This window comes from Haliotis cracherodii, unplaced genomic scaffold (genome assembly GCF_022045235.1).
Source record: "Haliotis cracherodii isolate W230 unplaced genomic scaffold, xgHalCrac1.p SCAF_7, whole genome shotgun sequence".
Taxonomy (NCBI): domain Eukaryota; kingdom Metazoa; phylum Mollusca; class Gastropoda; order Lepetellida; family Haliotidae; genus Haliotis; species Haliotis cracherodii.
Genome location: NW_027266330.1, coordinates 30,913,732 through 30,940,666, shown reverse-complemented (window position 1 = coordinate 30,940,666; position 26,935 = coordinate 30,913,732). Strand labels below are relative to the sequence as shown.

Here is a 26,935-nt window from a genome sequence, read left to right as displayed (position 1 = left end):
TATTTATTTATTTATGAAGTAGCAACGCAAATGTAGCAAATCTAAAATCACAAGATGATATATTAGTATGCACCGAAACATGATTTCCTTGCTTATTAAGCTTACAGTGTAAATCAGCATTGTGCAAAGATGCAGATTCCACTGCATTTCTGGTGTCCCGCGCCGTGATATTGCTAGAAAATTGCTAAAAGCGGCGTAAAAGCATACTCACTCGCTCAGTCATGACGCTTGCTAATAATGTAGATCGATTGTTCATTAAAAAACTGTATTATAGTATCTGAATAGAAGTGGTTTGATGATAGATTTGTTTCTAAATGAACTGATTATTTCAATTGCTTCGTGAGTGGAGAGGGGGTAATAGGTATGGATGTTAAATCGTCCTCCCGAAATAATCTACTTTTGTTTGAAATCCTGTCTGAGTATCCCTGCGTGATCACTCGTGACCAACTCGTGTCATTCCGGGACAAGCCGAATGACAGGCTACGACAACTGGTAGAAGTAATAATGGGTGTTTATAAATTCCTGGAATATTTCCTCAAGCGATGTTAGACCACAACGTCTGTCTCGTTCAGTGGAATAATTGTACCGGATGGTTTAAATGTGGCATATCAAACTGGAAATGCTTTTCCACCCAGTTTTCTGAAATAGAACGAAGCTGGGATGTCATTTCGATCAGGTGATTCGGTTTATTCCTGCGTGTTGCTTTATCGTGACGGTGTGTCTACGGCCACATTGCAAGAGACACTGCAACATATTAATCACGATTGCGCCAGACAGATTTTAACCTTCTATAAAGACTCTGTGTATTTGGTTAGTTTAATCCCCGCGGAGCAAAACATCAGTGTAAAATATCATGTGTGGTTTGCTTAACGTCACGTTTCACACCGGCGTCAGACTGCATTCCCCTTGAGACGTCGTCTGTAACGTTGATACGGGCACTCAAGCACCTGCCCCTGGCAGAAGACGTGGTGTACAATATAGATATTTCTCGGGTTAAAATTTATTCGCATATATTTCCATACAATGTATACAAAACTCATAGAATTCATGTGCATTGACATTTGATGCAACTGGATTAAATTGAAATATCTGCGTCATAGAATCTTGAGCTCTACGATTAATTACTTTTTTTCAACACGCGATCGGAATCTTCAGCCTGTTTATTTATCGTTTTCCGTTCTTTGTCTTCATATTTCTCCTCGTTGTATTGCCTCGACTTCTGCGCTACCAGCGCTGTCCTGAAGTCAAAGCGTCAACTCGCACCGTTCCGTGACGTCAGTGATCTGACCGATCGTCCGTGAGTCTATATGCCCTGTCCACGTGACCGCCGCTTCACCTGTGCCCATTAGGGCGCCGCGTGATGGCTTCAGTCACATAAGGATACCTGAATGGCGTTGCATGACGTCATATGTCATTGACCGATGATAATTCGGCTTTGAAAAACGCAATGAATGAAATGAATGAAACGCAGATTTGTGCAAGACAGTTAATATTTCATTTAGCTTGGAGCTTTGTAGTGTCGGTACCAGACATAATATGAGGGGAGATAGCGTTTGGTTAGCTATCACCTTACACAAATAGGTGAAACGGAATAAATTCAGTCTACTAGGTTATTTCAATGTGCATACATAATTTACAGGCAAGGGTATTTCACAAAGTTAGGAGATGAGCATTAACGCCGTTAGATTCAAGTTGATGAATCACAAATCAAGTGAAGTCAAGCTGGCGGCGGAGGGTGGGAAGATGGGTGACCGAGTTTGTAGATTATGCTTGACAGTGTGTTTCAAAGGCCCGATCCGACCTTACACTGACCGACATGCTGTGTCTGTACGTATACCAGACAAGTGTATGCCACAGTCGGATGAAATAGTAATTTAAACCTATAGGGCAGTGGCAACTTGGGTTCTATAGTCCCCAAGGAGCTGAGAATGCAATATGAATGCAAACTGACCTGGGTAATAATGTTATGCTCTCTGATCATGTTTTATCTGCTTCATTTCTGCATCCGATTTCAAACGACGCAAATGTACTCATGCACGACACCATAATGGAAATATAACGCCATGTACCCGAACAATACCCTCAGCTATATTAATACATAAACACTCAAGGCTAGCAGTGTATAGCCCAAGGACAACAGTTAGCCCAATGCTGCATGCGTTCTATATGAAAAGGAAGATGGCATGATGTGAATACATTATATCCCCAATGGCTGCTTTTGTGAATGTGGTCTGCTCTGTGGCCGGATCCCGGGCGCACGACATCGATGTATGAGGGTAATGGATTAATAATATGTAATTGAAATAGGAGGCCCCTTATAGTCCGTTGTGTTCGGGTATTATCGGTACTTTGTTCCGAGTGATGGGATGCATGGCCAGGAGGAGTGAGTGAGTGAGTGAGTTGGGTTTAACGCCGCTTTTAACAGTATTCCAGTTATATTGCGGCGTGTCAGCTTGATGTGGGAGGAAATCCCGAAGTGATGCAGGTCTCAGACGTTTACCACTTTGGTGAAACCTACGAGCACGGGTATGGTGCTGACAATTTCAATTTAGTATCTTGAAATTTCAAGAAAAAACAACAAATGGCCCTAAGAGGCTTCCGTAAGCAACCCCGACTTGCTACGACTGTAAACAAAAGTATTTCACACGTTGCTCTCGTATTAAACCTGAGCTGTCATCACGAATGTGCCATTTCCACGTAGACTGGGTGTCAGGGATCTCTGATTCGATACCCAAATAATGTCCGATGCAATTCCCTATTTCGACTTGTACCATTTCTTCGGTGAACAGTTGACTTGCCTTTGCATGTATTTATGACGGGCGCCACCGGTGCGGCAGGATACGCTCACCTTTTCGCGAACACCTGGTACCACTACTATTTGATAGTGAGGCATAATCACATGCTTATAATATAGTCGGAACCGTACAATGAACTCTGATTTGAGAAGAGATTTATTATGAATAAAGAAACTATTTTGTTGTTTTTATTCCTTGTGATGTGTTGTTTACCGATTCTATTTATTTTTTGTAAAATAACAAGATGTTTAGCGTCGTGATGAAGCTACATCTAGAGGGTTCACATTATCCAGGGTAGTGCATCTCGTTCTATCTCGATATTAAATACTCTGGGACCATTCGCCACTATAGCTTTGTCCAAATCGAACCACACGATGCTGAAAATAAACGTTCAATCAAATTACACTGTTGGTTTCAGGATTGAACCAAGTGACATCGGTACTCGACTCGTCGTTTCAAATACACGGAACTTTAAGCAACACCCCTTGCTTAAAACAGTACTTTAACAGTTATCCAAATTAAAAAGAAAATATACACCCATGTTTGATGGTGGCTTATATTAACTAAACAAACAAGAAGTTATTCGATGGTAATGCATTTCATTCGGGTATCAAAGTTGTGTTATTAAGCTTGCGTTTGCAATGATTTGGCGACTGTGTTCACCCTTGTAACGTTTCGATAGCTTTGTAATTGTTTGGTAAAATCATATTATAGGTGTATTCTTTCTTTGCCTGGCTGTTTATAACAGATACCCGATTCGATTTAACATATCGGTTTGATATTGGTTCTCACAGTGGGTACAGCGTGTTAATCAACTTTTTTGCGATATTTCGGGGATATTGCTAAATAGCAGCGTAAAATGATACCACGCACTTAGAATCATTCTAATTGAACACCTCAACCAAGACAAATGCACGTGGCACCTCGCAACCTGGCAAATCCTCTACACTAATGGCAGATACGACAGGTTAATAAAATAAAAGCGACAAGACCGTCTTAATAGTCATACGACAAATCTTCCCGAAGCAGAGTCAGACTACCGTTCCGACTATATCATGAGCATGTGTTATGGCCAACAAGTTGACTCCGAGCTTTGGGAAACCATGTCATTTCTTACAGTTGATCTTAACGTAATTGCCGTTCTTCAGCCTTTGATCAAAACCAAGCACGTCAAACAGCGGCTCTTTCTGAAGAAAGAATTCCCCAGTTAAGTGTATTGCTGACGCAAACGCCATATCGGTCTGCGACAATGCGGCTGCCAAAGTGATGCTCATGAAGAATTTATTCCGCGTCTTCATCAACGCGTTATGCTGATGTCACCTGGAGAATCTTCCTCGGAGGCTCTATCGTTAGGGCAGCATGGAATAAAGGGTTGCTTTGCGGGGGATTTAGTGTGCAGAAACAGGTTTAAATATTCATGTCTTCTTTACAAGTGTGTAATGGTAGTTAGCTCGACCGTTAAGCTGCTGAGATTGTCATCTCTAGCCATTGATTCTGTCGTTGATGCAGTAAACATGATATAGTGGTATATAAAAGGTGCCGAGTTTACATATAGTTGCTATTCATAATTCATTGTTTCTGGGGGGATCGAGTACGTCTTTCACAAAGTTTGCAAGCGTTCTGTATAATCATCCAGTACTAGTACACCGGCCTGGGACGCTAGGCCTGGTGTTTACTGAGTATACTAATTAGTATATTCACCTGGTATAGCATCGTGGGATGATGGCTTTGTGGGTGTCGGCCTGGAGTGCCACATTTGATATTTAGGAGGGAAAATCCTCTTGGCTTTCCCGGAACCAGTAAGGGATCACACACGGTTCGTTGACACGGGATTTGGCTCTCCCGGTACCAGGTAAATAACACGAGAACAGAGGAATACCGCTCGTCAACTTCATTACCGTATTTATGAATTAAAGTTAATGAGTGTTTCTTAGGTCCTGCAGGACTATAGGCAATCGTCTCCAGTCGGTCTTCTTCACGGGTTGAAAGGCGTGCAGTACATTGGACGACAGCACATCACCAAAACCTTGTTTCATTATGTACGCTTTTGCAACGAAATCTATACCCGCCATAGAACTAGCTGTCCGCCTCTCGCACTCTCAGTGATACAGTCACAACGAAATCAAAGTGACTACAGTAAACTACGGTTATAACGAACACGCTTATAACGAACTGACGGATATAACGAACTTAATTTTTTATACTGACTATTTGCTGTAGTTATGCTGTCTATATGCATATAACGAACCACGGATACAACGAACTAAAATTGGTGGTCCCTTTGAGTTCGTTATAACCGTAGTTTACTGTACTTACTTTAGTTCATTATAACCATTTTTCGTTAAAAACATCTATTCAACAGATATACAGCAAATGTCCGGAACTAGAAAAAGGCTCGTTTTATCAGTCAGTTCGTTATAAGCGTGTTCGTTATAAACGTAGTTTACTGTATTTTGGATATTCACCTAGTAGAGAATCATGGGGTGTTAGTTTTGTACTGTTAGTAATTGTTCTATATATTCAGCCAGCAAGAGTTCTTGAAAGGTTATGTGTGGTATGTAATGTGATTATTGCACAGGATTAGGAATTGGTTCACATGTAGTCTTTGCATGAAAGAATATTTAGGTCTGTAAATAATCGAGTCTGGACCAGACAATCCAGTGATTGATATCACGAGCATCGATCCACCCAATTGGGATACGATGACATGCATCAACCAAGTCAGCGAACCTGACCACCCGATCCCGTTAGTCGCCTCTTACGACACGCATAGTCGTCTTTTACGGCAATCATGGGTTGCTGAAGACCTATTCTACCCCGGATCTTTATGGATCCCCCCACAGAGGGATTTCGAAGAATGTGCAGTCTAGTGTCGTGCAAGATGAGTTCTATTTAGTGCTGTTTTGTCATGCGTCAACTATGTCTATACTTTCCTATTGAATATGACTGTTACCTTTTCCTGTGCTTAATATGATTCATGTACGTGATTGATGTATTTACAACAATCATGTAATTAGATGGAATTTGGGGGGCTGGTTCAGAAACAACCGACCACCAACGTGGCTTAGTGGACAGAGCGTCTGCCCGGAGAACGGAAGGTCAGTGGCTCGATCCCCGGTCACGTCATACCAAAAGATGGTATGTGTCGTTACCATGCCTGGCGCACGGCATTGGGGGGCTAAAACAAGGACTGGGCCCACTTGCACAAAGCGATCTTAGCGCTAAGATTATCGTAACTCCCATACTTTAACATAGGCTTACAATAGTCTTAGCGCTAAGATCGCTTTGTGCAAGTGGACCCTGGTCGTCTAGGAGTCTATGTACTGTGTCTGAGTTGGGTATTCATGTGAAACTGTGGCAAGGTTTCTCAGTGGGCAAGCACTATAACCCCCCCACCCCCCACCCCCTCTCTCTCTCTCTCACACACACACACACACGTGTGAATGCACGTCGCTATATAAGTGCAATAATATTGAATGCGACGTTATACCCCATGTCACCTCGTCACCTCATCTACAACCAAATTACCTGTATTTTTAGTAACACGATATAATTATTTGGCTACTGTTTATTTGGTCTCCTGTGATATTCCCAACTGAATGTCCTCATCATTGGTTCATTATTTGGGAGACCGTGCGAGAATATTTCTGATGAGGAATTGTCTCTTGAAGCAGTACCTATCGAAACTGATTTGTCGGGATGTTACACTGTACAATCCAAGGAATATACGACGGCTGTCTATACGGGATGTGCAGACATCAATGCGTAGGGGCTATGCAAGAGGGAGGAGGGGGTGGCGGATGGATGTGGAGGGGGGTGGGGGTGGGGGTGGGGGTGGGGGGGGGGGGATGGTAGGAGGTGGGTGTACAGGGGGGGGCAAATGGATGTGTGTGGGGGTGGGGGGGAGGGGGGTGTCACCAGGTCACTATTACAAGAACTCATGATAGGGTGACTGACACAGGTAAAAACTCAAAGTACACCCTACCCATGGCATTTGTTCCATGTTGTGAAGTATCAAGCCTACTTCTTCCAGACTGAGTGTTAAAATTGAGAAATATATGATGTGGTTCAGGGCCAGGTTCAGGGCCAGGTCCAGGTCCAGGTCCAAATGGTTCAGGTCCCACACTGAATGTCAAACAACCACGACAAACTCTCCTCCATCATCTGAACGTAGACATCAACATTTTATTTTACATCACAGCATATTTCTTCACAGTCCACTTACACATTTTAGAACGTAGAGAAAGATTATATTACGCCCTAGCACACACATGCACATACCACAAAGTATGACTTCTGTCAAAGGTATCAGTGGATGTGGAAAAGACTGATGGTACTATATGCATCTAGATATTAACATATATAAAAGCGACATGTTTGGCTTGGTCTTCACACGTATCTTCAAGTTTCAGGATATTTGGCAGGGGCTTCACACGTGGTTTCACGTTTAGGGATGTTTGGCAGGGGCTTCGCACGTTTCTTCAAGTTTCAGGATATTTGGCAGGGACTTCACACGTGTCTTAAAGTTTCAGGATATTTGGCAGGGACTTCACACTTAGTTTCACGTTTAGGGATGTTTGGCAGGGACTTCACGTGTGTCTTAAAGTTTCAGTATGTTTGGCAGGGACTTCACACGTGTCGTAAAGTTTCAGGATATTTGGCAGGGGCTTCGCACGTTTCTTCAAGTTTCAGGATATTTGGCAGGGACTTCACACGTGTCTTCAAGTTTCAGGATATTTGGCAGGGACTTCACACTTAGTTTCACGTTTAGGGATGTTTGGCAGGGACTTCACACGTGTCTTAAAGTTTCAGGATATTTGGCAGGGACTTCACACTTAGTTTCACGTTTAGGGATGTTTGGCAGGGACTTCACACGTGTCTTAAAGTTTCAGTATGTTTGGCAGGGACTTCACACGTGTCGTAAAGTTTCAGGATATTTGGCAGGGACTTCACACGTGTCTTCAAGTTTCAGGATATTTGGCAGGGGCTTCACACGTGGTTTCACGTTTAGGGATGTTTGGCAGGGACTTCACACTTGGTTTCACGTTTAGGGATGTTTGGCATGGACTTCGCACGTTTCTTCATATTTCAGGATATTTGGCATGGGCTTCACACTTGGTTTCACGTTTAGGGATGTTTGGCATGGACTTCGCACGTTTCTTCATATTTCAGGATATTTGGCAGGGGCTTCACACTTGGTTTCACGTTTAGGGATGTTTGGCATGGACTTCGCACGTTTCTTCGTATTTCAGGATATTTGGCAGGGGCTTCACACTTGGTTTCACGTTTAGGGATGTTTGGCATGGACTTCGCACGTTTCTTCGTATTTCAGGATATTTGGCAGGGACTTCACACTTAGTTTCACGTTTAGGGATGTTTGGCAGGGACTTCACACGTGTCTTAAAGTTTCAGGATATTTGGCAGGGACTTCACACTTAGTTTCACGTTTAGGGATGTTTGGCAGGGACTTCACACGTGTCTTAAAGTTTCAGGATATTTGGCAGGGACTTCACACTTAGTTTCACGTTTAGGGATGTTTGGCAGGGACTTCACGCGTGTCTTCAAGTTTCAGGATATTTGGCAGGGACTTCACACGTGTCGTAAAGTTTCAGGATATTTGGCAGGGACTTCACACGTGTCTTAAAGTTTCAGGATATTTGGCAGGGGCTTCACACTTGGTTTCACGTTTAGGGATGTTTGGCAGGGACTTCGCACGTTTCTTCATATTTCAGGATATTTGGCAGGGGCTTCACACTTGGTTTCTTGTTTAGGGATGTTTGGCATGGACTTCGCACGTTTCTTCGTATTTCAGGATATTTGGCAGGGGCTTCACACTTGGTTTCACGTTTAGGGATGTTTGGCATGGACTTCGCACGTTTCTTCGTATTTCAGGATATTTGGCAGGGACTTCACACTTAGTTTCACGTTTAGGGATGTTTGGCAGGGACTTCACACGTGTCTTAAAGTTTCAGTATGTTTGGCAGGGACTTCACACGTGTCGTAAAGTTTCAGGATATTTGGCAGGGACTTCACACGTGTCTCAAAGTTTCAGGATATTTGGCAGGGACTTCACACGTGTCGTAAAGTTTCAGGATATTTGGCAGGGGCTTCACACGTGGTTTCACGTTTAGGGATGTTTGGCAGGGACTTCACGCGTGTCTTCAAGTTTCAGGATATTTGGCAGGGACTTCACACGTGTCGTAAAGTTTCAGGATATTTGGCAGGGACTTCACACGTGTCTTAAAGTTTCAGGATATTTGGCAGGGACTTCACACTTGGTTTCACGTTTAGGGATGTTTGGCATGGACTTCGCACGTTTCTTCATATTTCAGGATATTTGGCAGGGGCTTCACACTTGGTTTCACGTTTAGGGATGTTTGGCATGGACTTCGCACGTTTCTACGTATTTCAGGATATTTGGCAGGGGCTTCACACTTGGTTTCACGTTTAGGGATGTTTGGCATGGACTTCGCACGTTTCTTCGTATTTCAGGATATTTGGCAGGGGCTTCACACTTGGTTTCACGTTTAGGGATGTTTGGCATGGACTTCACACGTGGTTTCAAGTTTCAGGATGTTTGGCAGGGGCTTCACACGTGGCTTCATGTTTCAGGATGTTTGGCAGGGACTTCACACGTGGCTTCATGTTTCAGGATGTTTGGCAGGGACTTCACACGTGGCTTCATGTTTCAGGATGTTTGGCAGGGTGTTCACCCTTGGTTTCATGTTTAAGGAGGTTTGGCATGGACTTCACACGTACCTTATGTTTCAGGATGTTGTAGCAGTGATGCAGTCCCACAGTTCCATAGTCGTGGTTCTCTGGCTGGCGGTACTGTGCTGTGACGTCAGTGGCTTCTCCATCAGGCGTCGCGAGTCGCCCAGCACGGATCTCTCCGAGGCCTTCCGAGTTTTGGAGCGTCAGCGGCGGCGGATCCGAGAGGAGGACTATCTGGCTGCCTCACGGCTGCCCGAGCCCCGAGTACAGCTCTCACCCTCAGATCTTGAAGACTGGGGTCAGGGGGTACCTAGCAGGTAAATTGAGTATTACGAGTGAGTGAATGATTGTTGTTTTACGCCGCAGACAGTAATATCACAACCATATCACACCGGGATGTATAGAATCCAGACTGGAGCAGGCTAATCAGTGATTGTTATCATAGCAACCATCTACGCCTTTTGGGAACGATGTCATGAAAACAGCTATTACTAATTTTCTGCCTTACTTGTTTGCTTTCACAACAATTGAACACGCAGCTGGTTGAACTCTTGTACTTTCTTTTTCAGGGAGGAGGAGGAGTGGTTGCAAAATGCTTATGGTTTGTCGCCTTATGATGAGGGTTCATATGCAGTTCCCGAGCTTGTAGATGAATCAAGTGAGTCCAATGAAGACCGCGTACCCGAGACAGTGGAAACATCAAAAGAAGAATTACAAAGTATATTTGGAGACTCAGAGAATGGTGAAAAAAGCCAGGATGCTGTTGAGGAACATTCAGAGGATGAAGTACAAGATACCGGAAAAGAGGTTACAGAAAAAAATGAAACTGAAGAAACGGGAAACGAATTAGAAAATCTTACTGAAGACGAATTCAAAGCGTTAATGAGCGCGGTAGAAAAATTACAGAAAAGAGCTTTAAGTAAAAAAGACACCCAAAATAGTGCTATTAAAGTCCCGACAACGGACCCAGTGCCTGTTAGTAAAGAGGAGTTGAGTGAAGTGTTTGATGACTCAGAGGATGGCACTGAACCTGACTCGGAGGCTGTTGTAGATGAAGTTGCAGATGTTGCCATCGGGGGACCGGCCCCTCCCAGGGGAGAAGAGCTTCAGGAAGTCAACGACCAAGTAGCAAACGAAGATCGTTTGGGCGAAAAGGATCCGTTATCGTCCATAGAGAATTATTGGTTGCTAAAGGATTACTTTAACGGTGATGAAAAACGAAAGAAGAGGTTTACGAAACGTGCACCTGTGGCCCAACCCCCAAACTCAGTGCCTCTGGAGGAAACCTACATGCAGGAGATCCAAACGCTCCGGGATGAGATCCAGCAGCTGAAGATGGTTTCAGAACTTGAGGATCTGGAAAACGATGCTCTGACCCAGACGTTGAATGAAGCCACGCTGTCTCAGATGGAAGGCACGGTGTCAGAAAAGGAGTTCGGCTCTCTGGAGCAGGCCATTAAACTTGAGGAAGCTCTGCAGGATCTTAAGAACGGCAAGGTTGATCCTCTCATCGTGGAACTGATCGCTGCCAATGCTTTGGGTGGCGGTGGCGGGATGAAACGTGGAGAGCCGGATTGGAAGAAGGAGAAGAGGATGGATGAAGCGGATCTGGAACAGAGCTATCCAATGTTTCCCAGTGACAAGCGAGCGGCCAAGAGGATGTTGATGTTGCCTAGCAACAAGAGGTCCCCCAAGCGGGTGCAGGAGGAGGAAGTGAATCACTGGTATGACCGACCCCTCAGGGAGGACGCGGAGAGGGAGGAGGAACAGAGGTACCTTGATGCCCAGGATGGTGAGTGACATACTCTTGATTGGTTAACCCGAACCCTGATATACCGAGTACCGCAGACATTCGTTTTTTCTGTATCACTCGGGACACTGCGGCCACGCACCACACCACACCACACCACACCGCACCGCACCGCACCACACCACACCACACCACACCACACCACACCACACCACACCACACCACACCACACACCACACCACACCACACCACACCACACCACACCACACCACACCACACCACACCACACCACACCACACCACACCACACCACACCACACCACACCACACCGCACCCGCACCCACGCCAACACCACATACCCACATCGCACCCACATTACACCAACACCCACACCACAACACACCACCAACAAATCGCACCCACACCCGTACCACACCACACCCATACCAACACCACACCCACAGCCCATCCGCACCCACACCCACACCTCACCCCCACCCGCACCCACAACACACCCACACCGCACCCACACACCCACACCACACCCACACCCGCACCCACACCCACACCCGCAACCGCACACCCACACCCACACCCACACCCACACCCGCATACCAACGCCCACGCCCACACCCAAACCCAAACCCAAACCCAAACCCAAACCCAAACCCAAACCCACGCCCACGCCCACACACACACACCCACACACCCACACCGCACCCGCACCCGCACCAGCACACCTACACTTCACACCAAACCCACAAGTTCTAAATGTATGCATGGACGACTATAAAGCTATGTAAACAATATCCCTACAAGAAAATGGCATAATGCTTAAACAACAACCCGTGATCCAGATGAAATACTGTGATATGCTTGCTTGGGTTTTCTTTGCATTAAACCTTTTAAGGTTTCTATGTGTTATAGATGTGTTGTGGTGACATCATCAGCATGAAACGGGTGACAATAAACGGTTATCTGAGTACTCTGGCGGTACATGCATCGCGTATAGATTTAACATTAAGCCCTTCGGGAGCTATTATTATGCTCACACGTAGTGCCTCTTTTGTTTGACATTTAGCTCACAGCGCGTCCAGTGTTGACAAGGCACTTACCCGGGCAACTAAAACAAAGGGTGCATTATTCCCCATAACTCTCGCCTTTCATGTAACGGAATACCTGACATGGATCAACATTACCCACTCGCTTTCATTCATCACATTGCGCTGGGGAGAAGTGGCCCTTTGTGTCAAATAAGTGTCGAATAAAATCGCCCACAGCATGCTCATCGTTTAGAGTAGGAGTGATGCATTTTGCAGCACAGTCCCCATGAGCTTGACTGCCGAGATATCGTCCCATATGTAAATTGTGAATGATAATGAGCGGCGAATGCTGCACTTGAGTAGACTCGCTTCACCAGACGTGTCCACAATTAGTATGGATAAACAGGGCCTTGGGGACAATTTGTGAGACGTATTTGGTCACTAATGAGGATTGTTCCGAGGCCCGATTTCGCTTCCCAGATTATCGACAGCCTTAGGTGAGAGTTATTTGGGCTTCAGTGTACTTCTAGAAGCCTGGCAGTGGAATAGTTCCACGGTTTACAATGGATTGTTCTACTAATGGGCAGATATAGCCTAGCAGGCAGTCGCAATAACGCAACTGGTTAGACGTAAAACTTACATACGTCATGAATCTGTTTTTGATACATTTACGTCCAATCAAGTTAATAGGAGTTCATGGAGAACCCGCGTATGTGCGGGTTTATAGTGAGCGAGCGAGCGAGCGAGCAGGCGTATGTGCGGGCTTATAGTGAGTGAGTGAGAGAGCGATCAGGCGTATGTGCGGGCTTATAGTGAGTGAGTGAGCGAGCGAGCAGGCGTATTTGCGGGCTTATAGGGAGTGAGTGAGCAAGCGAGCGAGCGAGCAGGCATATGTGCGGGTTTATAAACCCACTATTTCATGTTATTATGCAGGGGTGTCCAATAGCAACAGAAACAAAAGTCCGTCCACAAAACCTTTATGTCTAAAGCTACTGTATCAAGTCATAATCTGATGAGGGGCGGTGGGGTAGCCGAGTGGTTTAAGTGTCCGCTCGTCACGCCGAAGTCCCGGGTTCGATTCCCAACCTGGGTACAATGTGTGAAGTCCATTTCTGGTGTCCCCCGCCGTGATATTGCTGGAATAAAAGCGGCTTAAAACCACACTCACTAACTCACTCATAATCTGATATTAAACAGCCGGGCAGAATGTTTTGATGGTGATGAAACTGAAACAAGAAAGTAATGATCAGTCGATGGTGATGTTTTTGATACGGGCATCATTGTGTCTTGCAGTGTTTCGATGACTGTTTTCAGCCTAGTAACGTTTGGAGAACGTTTGTCATTGTTTGTTCAAATCCAAACTTCAAGCATTACTTTCTTTTGCCCGTCAGTTCCACCATATCAATTCCACCATACCAAAAGCAATGGTTATGATCCCTGATGAGTGTTATTTCTGAAATGGATATGATCTATTAATCACCCTGCCTGCAGATCAATAAACAGGATGTGTGTTGAACATGTACTATCGTATCAATAAATATCTATAACACTGTCGTAGTCGTATGGTATTGGGCGGGCCAAGCTTAGTATTGAACGCCGTGTAATGGGGCGCGATGGTTATCGTTGAGCGGTTACGTTAACAACGGAACACGATATTATCTCTTTACAAGACGAACGCTTGTATTACACCCGTTTTCTATATAATGTTAATCAATGCCGTCAAGAAGAGACGAGAGTTTTATATGGCATACCGTAAAGTCTGAATTCGAGGCCCGTTCTATAAAATGTTCTTTTGATTACGATTGTCGTAATTCCAATATTTCAACTATCTGCGCTCTGGTCGAAGCCAGGTGGTCGGGTAGCCCAGTGGTTAAAGCGTTCGCTCGTCACGCCGAAGACCCGGGTTCGATTCCCGACATGGGTACAGTGTGTGAGGCCCATTTCTGGTGTCCCCCGCCGTGATATTGCTGGAATATTGCTAAAAGCGGCGTAAAACCATACTCACTCACTCACTCTAGTCGAAGCCGTTTTTATATTGCAACCCGGAAACGCATTGATCCGACTATCGCATTTCCCATTTTTAGAGTGAGTGAAGTTTTTTACGCCGCTTTTAGCAATATTCCAGCAATATCACGGCGGGGGACACCAGAAATGGGCTTCACACATTGTACCCATGTCGGGACTCGAACCCGGGTCTTCGGCGTGACGAGCGAACGCTTTAACCAGTAGCGTTAGTCGCAACTTACGATAGTCGCAACGTTAAGGTAGCTTGGCACGTAGCACTACATCTTCCCGAGGCAAGCGTGTCCACCAGCCTATATTAAAGCCTAGTTTCTACCCTTGCCGCTTCAAGGCCACTTTTCTTGGCTCGACCCTGGCGCCACCTCGCGTAGGTCACGAGTTGTGTCCCTTGTAACGAAAACGCGTTATCCAATCAGATCGCTGTTCACATCTCGGCTAGCTCCACACAAATGGCGATTACCATAGGCGACGACTTCGTCATATTCTTGTAAACAAAGACAGGCAGCGGTAAACCACTTCCATATGAAGGTGTACCAGTCATTGATGTTGATTTTGTTAAACGTTCTCTGATTGGAATATCGGTATGTGGGTTTGATGTGGCAAGGCTGGCAACAAGACTTTGAGAAAAAGGCTAGTGGACGCTCTTGCCTCGGTAAGATGGTAGCACTAAAAAATTCGTAACTCCATAAATTGACATGGACCTTCGGTAGTTATCGAGCTAAGTACGTGTTGCGGAACATTGGCGTTGTTCAGGCAGAGTGAGTGACTTGGGTTTAACGCCGATTTTAACAGTATTCCACTTATATCACTGCGTGTCAGCTAAACGTGGGAGAAAAGCCCGAAGTGATGCAGGTCTTAGACGTTTACCACTTCGGTGAAACCCACGAGCCCGGGTATGGTGCTGACAAACCTTGAAACATAATCGGGGCGAAACGATTCGAACCCACGATCAAAGGTTTCTGGCTTTCCCAATGGACCCAACTCTATACAGCAAACTGCGGCGCATAAAGACGACTGGCCCACCCGTACTCCCTGTTCACGAAGAGGTCTTAGCTTTACGACTATCGTGTGTCGACGCTTAAGTATGGGGAGTAGGACAGTTTTAGGCCTGAGATGCATCGGGGATCGAGGCGGTTGCGGTTTCCATAAAAGTCGGTCCCAAATATCACCAGTTTCTCAAATTGAGATCATATCAAAATTATCAAAGCTTTAGGAAACAGCAACGTTTCTCATTTTCAATCATTTTGTCTTAGAGCAGAAATGAACAAAGAGCAAAGCTGACAAATAGGCGCACGCGCCTCTATAGCTGGAATTACGGAAAATGGTTGTTAAAGTTTAAGTACGGTGCGGTAGCACTAAAAGCAAACTGGTTTGGATTGAACGATAAACGCAATTACACAAAGGATTATTACATTTTGGGTATTGACACAGCTGGATCAATGCAGTTTCTCTACAGAGGGGATGGAGACGGCAGACACGGGGTTACAGGACAAACATGATGGCATCAGATGTGCTAATGGCTGTTTGTTTGGTTGCAGCGATCGATGCCATGGTAGGACGGCTGGCAGAGTCAGAACAAAGCGACATCACCGACGATGACATTGAGAATCAAGGTTGGTCTTGATGGAGATACACGTGATGAAGTATTGAAATGATTAATTGATTATTAACGATAATGAATTTATTGCTTTTGGTCGGGGATGTGGGTTTATTGATTAACCGATGAATGAAAGGATGAAGTAGAGATTGTTGAATTTATTATGACGCAATAAAGTTGATGTGACTATTTGTAATAAGCTATTAACGTGTAAATGGTTGCGGGTAGATATGCATAATGTATAAAACTACAGGAGATAAGTCCATGTTTTTAAATATATTTTCTGCGTGGGCTAAGCTATCGCGTTACTGCTTAAATGACCAGAATATAAAGGAATACCATTATGGTTAGAACATTATTGAAGGAAAGCAATGCACCAATTTTTAATGAATACCAATTTGGTTAAACTTTGGATCCTCGCACGACAAGGGACGCAACTCAGTGGACTACGACGTCTGAGTCGTTGTTTACACACACACATGTCATTTGTTATGTCGGGTAGCCCAGTGTTTAAAGCGATCGCTCGTCACGCCGAAGACCCGGGTTCGATTCCCGACATGGGCACAACGTGTGAAGCCCATTTCTAGTGTCCCCCGCCGTGATATTGCTGGAATATTGCTAAAATAAAATTGTAAAAGTAGAGTAGCAGGGGGACACTCGTTGACATTAGAAACATGTTCAGTTCCAGCATATATGCGCCCAGAGATACAATAACAATCATTCGAGAAACGGCGTCACCTGTTTACATGAGTACATTGTTTTCTATAGTTCTGTGATAGACGCTGGACCTGGTTCCAGGTGAGATTAGCATAGGTCCCCAGCAACCAATGTTGGTCGGAAGAGGCGACGAAATGGATTGGGTGGTCATACTCGGTGACTTGGTTGAGTCCCCAGACGGCGTGACTCTTTGCTCACGATTATCAATCGGTCCGGTAGCCTAGTGGTTAAAGCGTTAGCTCGTCACGCCGAAAACCCTGGTTCGATTCCCGACATGGGCACAATGTGTGAAGCCCATTTCGGGTGTCCCCCGCTGTGATATTGCTGGAATATTGATAAAAGCGGCGTAAAACCATACTCACTCACTCACAATATCAATCACAATATCACTAACGGGATCGGGTGATCAAGCTCGCTGACTTGGTTGATTCATGTCATCTATCCAAATTGCGTGGATCGTTGCTCATGATATTAATCACTGGATTGTCTGGTCCAGACTAGATTGTTTACAGGCCGCCATCATAAGATGGAATATAGCTGAGTGCTGCGTTAAATAACAAACAAACAAAGAAATATTATATTAACATTTCGCATTGCATAAATTAGGAAGTAGAAATGGAGAAACAATATTTTTATACATATACAAACTCACCCGAGTGTAAATAAATTTGTTTGTTTCCTTGTTGTTTAACAACAAACAAACAAACAAACACTCAATGAATTGTCTGGTCCAGACTGTATTATTTCCAGGCCGCCGTCATATAGCTAGAATGTTGGTGGATGCGGCGTCAAACAAGCAAGACATTAACGATGTGTCTAAATGTGACGGTATTTGGTGTTGAACAGGTATATACAACAGGATGTCAGCGATGCCGGCTTACTTCAAGAACACGGACAAGAGAGTAGCAACCTACCAAGACAGCACTCCGCCCGAAGCAGGTACGAACATGTCGACTACCATATCTTGAGTGAGTGAGCGAGTTGGGTTTAACGCCGAACAGTATTCCAGTCATATCAAGGCGTGTCAGCTTTATGTGGGAGGAAAGCCCGAAGTGATGCTGGTCTCAGACGTTTACCACTTCGGTGAAACCCACCAGCACGGGTATGGTGCTGACAAACCTAGAAACAAGATCGGGGCGAACCGGGATTCGAACCCACAATCATATGTTTCTGGCATGCCCAAGGGACGCAACTCTGCATAGCAAATCGCGGCGCCTTAGACGACTGGGCCACCCGTGCCCCCTCATATCTTGATATATACTGAACTAAAAAAGTCCAATGAAAAAATCTTGATCGCTAACTTTTTTGGTCAGAATAATTACCTGCGCGTGGCAGCCAGTGATAAAACACGGGGCTATAACTCCTCAGATGCTGTCATTTCATGAAGGATATTCATGACCAATTCAATACCAAATTATGTTATTTATAAACCTAGCAGTATGGAATATCAGGCCACTGCCATTCGCTTTCTCTTGGAACCCCAGATGAATCCCCCCTCGCAATGTTACCACATATCCCCCTTCCCATCATTTGTAATCATTTAAAAACCCTTACAATATGTTTTTTTTATATTGTCAGTTCAAATTATCTCATGTTTTATTTTCCCTTCGAGGTGAACTGTTGGCATTTTGTGTTCTTAAGATATTTTAGACTAGAAGGAACGCTTTTAATCATTCAAACTAATACCTTCTGACACAAAATACACTGTTCAATACGTCCATCGAGTTACTTCTAACATCTTGATTCTGTACGAGGTGGCAAGGACATCACTTTTATACCGTTAACAGCCTCTTTATGACGGAACTTCAAAGACGCTGCCATTGGGTGCAATTATTGATTATTGGTTGGAGTATTTGTTCAAAGCCCTCATTTTGGAGGCATTGACTGGACCAGTGCGTCACGTTGAATACACCAGTGCGTCACGCCTGGAGTCATCTCATACAAAGTATGGCCACAATCAACTGTGCACATAAATAGAAGACGGCCATTTTCATCGATTGAATCGACCACTTGGTTAATTGAATGAACAAATAATAAAAAATTAAATTTTGACCAGGGACAACAAAAATATAAACTGCCGGGGAAAACCTCTAGTTTTAAAGTATCAAGGAGTGAAAATCCGTTAATAAACTGACGGGTAAAAGAAAGTATACACCCATTTTTGATGGTGGCGTGAAATGAAACATGCAGAAAATGGTTATCCGTTGGGGATGGATTTGATACGGGTATCATTGTTGTGTATTGGACGTTACGTGCGCAGTGTGTCGGCGACTGATTTTAGCTCAGTTACGTTTTGATAATGTTTGTAATTCTTTTCAAGACCAGTAACTAGGGGACCCGGCAGGCTTCGAAAGATTGAATCTGGTCACTCAAACACCAACTTGTTTGTGCTAACATATGGTTTATAAAATAATACAATCTAACCGTCCAGGATTATCATGTTTACACAGAGATAATCACTCGGCCTCACACATGATAGTAATCATTTTATAGCAATTATACATGATTCGTTAATCCAGACATTTGTTAATATATTTACATGGAAGGATGCGTCTGGATTAACGGGGTTACACTTGAACTTGAAAGGAACATCAGAAGAGCTGATATGAATATTTATGCTCGCTCTTCCGTAGGAGATATCGCCATTTCATACATACATCGTGTGAAAGACGGTGAGGTTTCTGAAGTCGGGAAACGTGATGTTTTGATTGCAGTGAACAGAAAACGTGATATTTCACTTTAGTGAACATAACACTTTGGCCAATCTCATTAAAATCAGATCTTAGTTCTCGCTCCCGCTTAACAAAGATCTGAAGACATCCCATTAGGGGTCACGTCAGACCGACCTTGCGCGAACTTTGACCGACCAATGGAATGACCAATCAGAAGGAAGCTCTCTCGTGCTTTACGGCACTAATTTCAAATTGGCGACTACGCTTCGAAACATATTTTGAAAAATTGTCGATTACAAATTTGAAACCTAAACAAAAGAACATTCTGGAATGGCTAATAGATGGTCTAGGTTGTATGGATTCAGTCGTTAAACCTGTAACTATCGTTCGGAATACCCCGTGTTAAAGTTTTCGAAATTGCATGATTAGAAATCACATTTCGACTGTCACTTTCATAATCTGGTAAGCGACGCTCTGATTGGTCGGATGAAAGGTCGTTCTGACGTGACCCCTAATGGGATGTCTTCAGATCTTTGTTTAGCGGTAGCGAGTACTAAGGTCTGATTTTAATGAGATTGCACTTTGGCGGAACTATTGTCTTACAAGAGTTACCTCCCCGCCAATTATCTCCCTTTATCATAGGTGTTTAGTCCGTACACTGTTGACTTCCTATTTACGTTAGTTCCACATTGAAATGGCAAAGTGATGACAAATGGTCAATTATATAGCTTCTTGTCGTGTGTTGTTCTCTTGAAAATGTTTCGTTTTAAACTGTAATTTGTCATTTGTCCCAAAACGACATATTTGTTCACCAGCGTGTATTCCTTCACCTCCAACAATGGTCTCGTAGATATCAAGAATATTTTTTGTTGATGTTGATTTTGTATATAATCATATCCAAAAGTATGATAAAGACTAATTTTTTTGTGTCACTTTTGTTTATATTTTATAAACAAGGGTTGTGGAAACGTCCCTGCGTGTTAGGTAGGGAGAATGTATGTTTCAAGGTTTTACATTTGTAATGAAATAATTCAATTTTCCGTGGACAATTACACAAAAGTATATAATAAATAGGATATCTCATGTGGCGAGTGAAATATCTCTCATCGAGTGACAAGGGGAAAGGGGATATTTTCACGAGTGGCTATGCTCATTGATTATCCACTGTTTATTTAATGAACTTGCATCACAATGCTTTGGAAACCATTGTGACGTCATCGGCTTCCATAACGTCACAATGAAATGACATCACTAATTTCTCTGACACTGAAGCCTGTTAGCTCTACGTTTTTACACTGAGACAGGTTATTACTGAATACAAAACTGGAAAATTTTGCAAAGAGTCATTGTATGATAAATACAATCTCGCCTTTGTGTCTCCAAAGTTTAGTTATATCAAGACTCGTTGATAACAGAAAAACATTCTCGGCAAGCCTAGGATATTTGAAACTTTTATTAAAATAGTCTCGATATATCTGATCTTGGAAGACACTCCGGTGAGACTCTACATAGATGCATGTTTTTAAAATGGTGAGATAATTATAATATACTGAACAATATAAGATTTTTTTTTATGAAATTGTGTCTTCACTCCAAAATTCCCGATCCTTCACTTTCTGTTTAGTATATTAAGTAAGTAAGCAAACATATGCCATGTTCGTCAGAAATGTTTTAATGTTAGACCGTCGATTCAGCAAAAGTTGGCTTACTACATTCAGAGTGATGTAAAAATTCTCAATCACAAGAAATTGTAAATAATAACACAGGCCGTTGGAAATACGTATTCTGCAGAACCGTTTAACTGCGCATTAATATTGAAATGATAATATACATTAGTTCTATGTCAAACCAAAATAAAAACTGGCCCAGAGTCCAAAGTGAGTGAGTGAGTTTGGTTTAACGCCGCTTTTAACAGTATTCCAGTTATATCACAGCGTGTCAGCTTGTTGGAGGAAAGCCCAAAGTGATGCAGGGCTCAGACGTTTACCGCTTCGTTCAAACCCACGAGCACGGGTATGGTGCTGACAAACCTAGAAACATAATTGGGGCAAACCGGGATTCGAACCCACAGTCATAGGTTTCTGGTGCGCCCAAGTGACGCGACTCTGCACAGCGAATTGTGGCGCCTTAGACTCCCCAGAGTCCAAAGATTACATGATGAAAATAATAAAACTGCCACGTTAGCAATTTCCGTACCCTCCTGTAGCATAGCGAACTGTTATTCATCATCGGCACAGTCCCACTGCGAGTTGTATTACCACAGCTGTAACTTATACAGACCACAATCAGCTCAATAAAGTAAATTATTGCTTTAGCGGAGTGGCATTGAAACCGTTCGATCCCATGGGAATATTACCAACACAAAAATTAAATTTACGGTTCTGATGGGTAAGAATCCTTATTAACGACGGATGGGGGGCAAAATTAGATTCTTTGTTATTTTTCAAATATTCCCGTATGATTGGCTGGGATTTTAAACAATTATAGTAATTTGTTGCAGAAAAAGATTAGGCCTCAGGTTTTAATTTCCCCATTTCACAAAAAAACAAAATGCGGTTTGAAGCCGTAAGTGACAAAATACCTTAACAATAACTAAAGTGAGTGAGTATGGTTTTACGCCGCTTTAGCAATATTCCAGCAATATCACGGCGGGGGACACCAGAAGTGGGTTTCACACATTGTACCCATGTCGGGAATCGAACCCGTGTCTTCGGCGTGACGAGCGAATGCTTTAACCACAAGGCTATCCGACCGCCCCCTTTGAGCCTATAAGAATAGCCGTCCAATCCCACTAGTGTCATGGGCTAGAGCAATGTTGTGTTACTTTAGTGATACTGAATGCGTGAGTATGGTTTTACGCCGCTTTAGCAATATTTCAGCAATAACTGAAGCCTCGGAACGTTACATGGTGGTTCCGTAACCTACGTTTGACATTCCAGGTGTGTGTCCCTCTGAAGAGCTGCTGACTAACTGCAAGTTCGCCGACCTACAGGGTTTACCTATCGATGATGAGGCCAGAGAGCTGTGTAACAGACATGAGATGTGTTATACTTGTGTAAGTAGAAATCCCGTTATCTATTCGCTGTGCACCCGAACCGCAGAGCGGCAAGCCTCAGCGAGATGATTTCGAAATCGAGAACGAGAAATTAAATTTTAAATTTTAATTTCAGTGTGAGGAGAAATGAGGGCTATACTCGTTATATGATTAAATATTTATTTGTTATTTAACCGTTCTATAAAAGTTCTTGTTCTGACATCATGAATACTGCAGATATTAGCGTCGTGATATTTAGTCGATTTGGTATCTTTATGTGCATATATTTGTGGATAGGACGGTATCAAGGTCGAAGAGTGAATGAGTGAGTGAGTATGGTTTTACGCCGCTTTTAGCAATATTCCAGCTATATCACGGCGGGGGACACCAGAAATGGGCTTCACACATTGTACCCATGTCGGGAATCGAACCCGGGTCTTCGGCATGACGAGCGAACGCTTTAACCACTAGGCTACCCGACCGCCCCTCTAGGTCGATGAATATACACGAGTCTATTGTGCGATTGCTTTACACTAATAGTATTAGTAGAAGTACTGGCAATATAAGTATTTGTAGTATACTGAACCGCAAAAGAAACGTCTCTTCACGAAAATGATGCATGACAGTTTCCCATTTAAATATCAGTGCATTTTGGGGAAGTATCTCGTTTTTGACATTAGTCTGTATCCAAATTTAATGTAACGGCAAAACGTGACGAATGTGGATATAATGGGCGCTAAAACGCAGCTTAACAATTATAGAAGAAGTAGTAGCATCAGTAATAATAGTAGCAGTAGTACGAGTAGCAGCAACAGCAGTAGGAGAAGTAGCAGCAGCAGTAGTAGTAATTGTAGTAGTAGTAGTAGTGGCATTAGTAGCAGCAATAGAAGTAGTAGTAGCAACAGTAGTAGAAGTAATAGTAGAAGTAGTACCAATAGCAGTAGAAGTAGTAGTAGTAATAATAGTAGAAGTTGTAGTAGTAGAAGAAGTAGCTGTATTAGTAGTATTAGAATAGTAGTAGTAGTAGTAGTAGTAGTAGTAGAAGTAGTAGTAGTGGTAGTGACCAGCGAAGATCCGGGTTAGAATAGGTCTTCAGCAACCCATTCTTGTCGTAAGAGGCGACTAACGGATCGGGTGGTCAGGATCGCTGACTTGGTTGATGCATGTCATCGTATCCCAAATGTGTGGTAGTTGTAGAGGTAGTAGAAGTAGAAAGAAGACATCAAATTGTTGCAGTAATTGTTGCTAGGTACACGTATGTGAAGGAGAAAGCTGCAAAGTGGGAGATGTTGGGGCTTGTATACTTATCATGCTTGATTATCTCCCCTTAGGGCGCTACTTCATGCTTGATTATCTCCCCTTAGGGCGCTACTTCATGCTTGATTATCTCCCCTTAGGGCTCTACTTCATGCTTGATTATCTCCCCTTAGGGCGCTACTTGATGCTTGATTATCTCCCCTTAGGGCGCTACTTCATGCTTGATTATCTCCCCTTAGGGCGCTAATTCATGCTTGATTATCTCCCCTTAGGGCTCTACTTCATGCTTGATTATCTCCCCTTACGGCGCTACTTGATGCTTGATTGTCTCCCCTTAGGGCGCTACTTCATGCTTGATTATCTCCGCTGAGGGCGCTACTTCATGCTTGATTATCTCCCCTTAGGGTGCTACTTCAGACTTGATTATCTCCCCTTAGGGCACTACTTCATGCTTGATTATCTCCCCTTAGGGCGCTACTTCATGCTTGATTATCTCCCCTTAGGTCGCTACTTCATGCTTGATTATCTCCCCTTATTGCGCTACTTCATGCTTGATTATCTCCCCTTATGGCGCTACTTCATGCTTAATTATCTCCCCTTATGGCGCTACTTCATGCTTGATTATCTTCCCTTATTGCGCTACTTCATGCTTGATTATCTCCCTTTAGGGCGCTACTTCATGCATAATTATCTCCCCTTATGGCGCTACTTCATGCTTGATTATCTCCCCTTAGGGCGCTACTTCATGCTTGATTATCTCCCCTTAGGGCGCTACTTCATGATTGATTATCTCCCCTTAGGTCGCTACTTCATGCTTGATTATCTCCCCTTAGGGCGGTACTTGATCCTTGATTATCTTCCCTTAGGGCGCTACTTCCCGTGTGAAGCAGGGCGAGTGCGACAGCCTCTACCGAGCCGATGCTGATGCGCTGTGTGATGATGATGGCGACTGTGTGATAGAAGCCGAACTCTTCCTCCGGGAACTCAAGCTGAAGCACCGTTACAGCACGTACTACGAGCCAGCCTGCGATAACTCCTGCACAGAGGAATATATTGGTCTCTAGAGGGCTCTGCAGAGTTAATTCCCCTGTCTCCCAGAGACGGGAGTGTTTACGACTGATTGACCGAAACAAACGTTTGTCCGACCAACCGGTGACGTGAAGCAATTTGCGGATAGCATTGGCTACGACTGATTGTTGAAAGGATTGTATAGCAGGACAGGCTTGAGAAGGCGACGAAGGAATAAGAATTTAACCCATGAGATTGGACTTCCCACCGTGTGGAAACAATAGACGGAGTGATATTCACGTATTAGCCGTAGTTTTGTCAAACACGGATGGTTCAAAATCATTTACATCAAGACAACCAGAAACCACTCATTGGTGTATTCGTTTTAATCATTAGGTGTCTTTCTAAAGCAAAGCATAGACGGTACAGGTTTGCGTTCTGCTTGAGTTTGGTGGTAGACTGTTTGGTGCTAGATACAACGTTGGGTTAAGAGAGTACTTAAAGATATATTTATTTTAACAGAGATGATTTTGCAAGCTAAATGGTTTCATTATATTGTTAATAGACAATTCTCACCTTAGATGTCGTTCTGTGGTCTTGTTTATGTTGGTTTCAGATGTCGTTCGTGCTAAGATAATCATATTCACTTTAATTGTGTCGTAACATGGAGTTTAATAAGTTACATAAGTGGTTGTTACATTGTCACCGTTACTCTGCGTTTAATTACCAAGAACATTATTTCCGAACGCTCGAGCTTACAGTAATGTTCATGTTGACAATCAACTGTTTTTCTTATACATTTCTGTTCTATGGTCAAGTATCAGTAGTGTTTGCTGTAGCGGCGTGTTGTTTTAACAGTGTGATGCTGAGAGTGTTGTGACATTTGCAACGTAAAACTAATCGCGCCATGAACTCCTTCAAAAATTAATTCCAAGGTCAGTGACCGGTTACACATTTAGTCCAAAAACGCCTGTGACATACGGATAACATACAAACGTATGTAGTAGTCATGTCGTATTTTAGATTTGAAGATCAGTTGCAAATCCTTTTTGAAATAGTTATTAAACTATGTTATATATTCATGTAATCACAGTCACAACTTGTTGATGGCAACCTTCAACCATTTTGGTTCTGATATGATTACAGACATGATATTTCATCATGTTTACAAACAGAAATATTTCTGTCATCTAAACCCACCGAGGAAACACAGCATACAGATGTTTCATTGAGAACCTCATCTTTCTAGCTATCCACAATATATTGTGATGAATGATTTCTACGGGAGTAATGTGCCCTCTAAGGACAGGTTGAACTGTCTTTGGTCATTGAGATACCGGAACATGTTAATCTGATGTTCCCGTGAAGATCCAGGGTAGAATAAATCGTCAGCAACCCATACTTGCCGTAAAAGGCGACTATGCTTGTCGTAGGAGGCGACTAACGGGATCGGGTAGTCAGACTCGCTGACTTGGTGCATGTCACCGTATCCCAGTTGCATGGGTCGATGCTTATGATATCAATCACTGGATTGTCTGGTCCAGACTCGAATTATTTACATATCCCCGTCATATAGCCGGACTGTTGCTGAGTGCGGCGTTAAAGACAACAAACAAAATGTAAAGCTGTAAAAACCGGTCAAAACCAGATTTCTTCCGACACAGAAACAAGCATAGTGCTGAAATTCGTAAGAAACGCGACAAAACCCTAATTAAAATTATCACTACAGGGGACATGGTGTTTATCATGTATTTGACACCTCTGTTCCAACGTATGACAAATTAACCGTCTAACCGTCGATTGTGCATATATAACATCCATATACATCCTTCATGTGGTGTTGATAGAAGCATACTTGAAAGTACCATTTTTTCTGTTTCCAAACTCCGGCGAGTCGTCAGTCGACTGAGAAATTGAACAACCATCTCTCCACAGCTGACCACACACTGGTTAGAACATAATGATAAAAACAATGACATGAATAAGACATAGAACAAGCCCAAATATGTTTTACTTTACTGCATCAGTTAATTCAGGATTCTGTTTCAAATAAAACCCTCTGATCTGTATCACGTATTCGCACCATCGATGATGAACAATAGAGGGCTGTATTCGTACACGTGTTTCCATGGTTACCATTCTAACGTTCTTTTTGCGAATATTTTTGTTAGTTTAGAAAATTGTTATGTTTATCTAGACAGTGTAGGGTTACTGTATCGCTTTTAACATTGTCTCAGTAAGCCTGCTTTTCTACTCGAGCACTCCTGATACTGTTTCGTGTTGATTGTTGACCCTGTTATTTCTGCCAAGTTTGCTGTCTATCAAT

The 26,935-nt window shown here is 43.4% G+C and overlaps 1 protein-coding gene across 1 annotated transcript in view; it reads left to right on the top strand.

The window, feature by feature from the left end:
• The window catches only part of LOC139447334 (enolase-phosphatase E1-like), a 66,701-nt gene extending 40,119 nt beyond the window's left edge, over nucleotides 1–26,582 (top strand). The window contains exons 2-7 of the mRNA XM_071228637.1: nucleotides 9,567–9,826; nucleotides 10,079–11,301; nucleotides 15,863–15,937; nucleotides 17,485–17,577; nucleotides 22,250–22,365; nucleotides 24,468–26,582. Of these exons, the coding sequence (XP_071084738.1) occupies nucleotides 9,582–9,826; nucleotides 10,079–11,301; nucleotides 15,863–15,937; nucleotides 17,485–17,577; nucleotides 22,250–22,365; nucleotides 24,468–24,665 (1,950 nt within the window). The 5' untranslated portion in view covers nucleotides 9,567–9,581 and the 3' untranslated portion in view covers nucleotides 24,666–26,582. The remainder of the gene's footprint in view (nucleotides 1–9,566; nucleotides 9,827–10,078; nucleotides 11,302–15,862; nucleotides 15,938–17,484; nucleotides 17,578–22,249; nucleotides 22,366–24,467) is intronic.
• The last annotated feature ends 353 nt before the right edge of the window (nucleotides 26,583–26,935 follow it).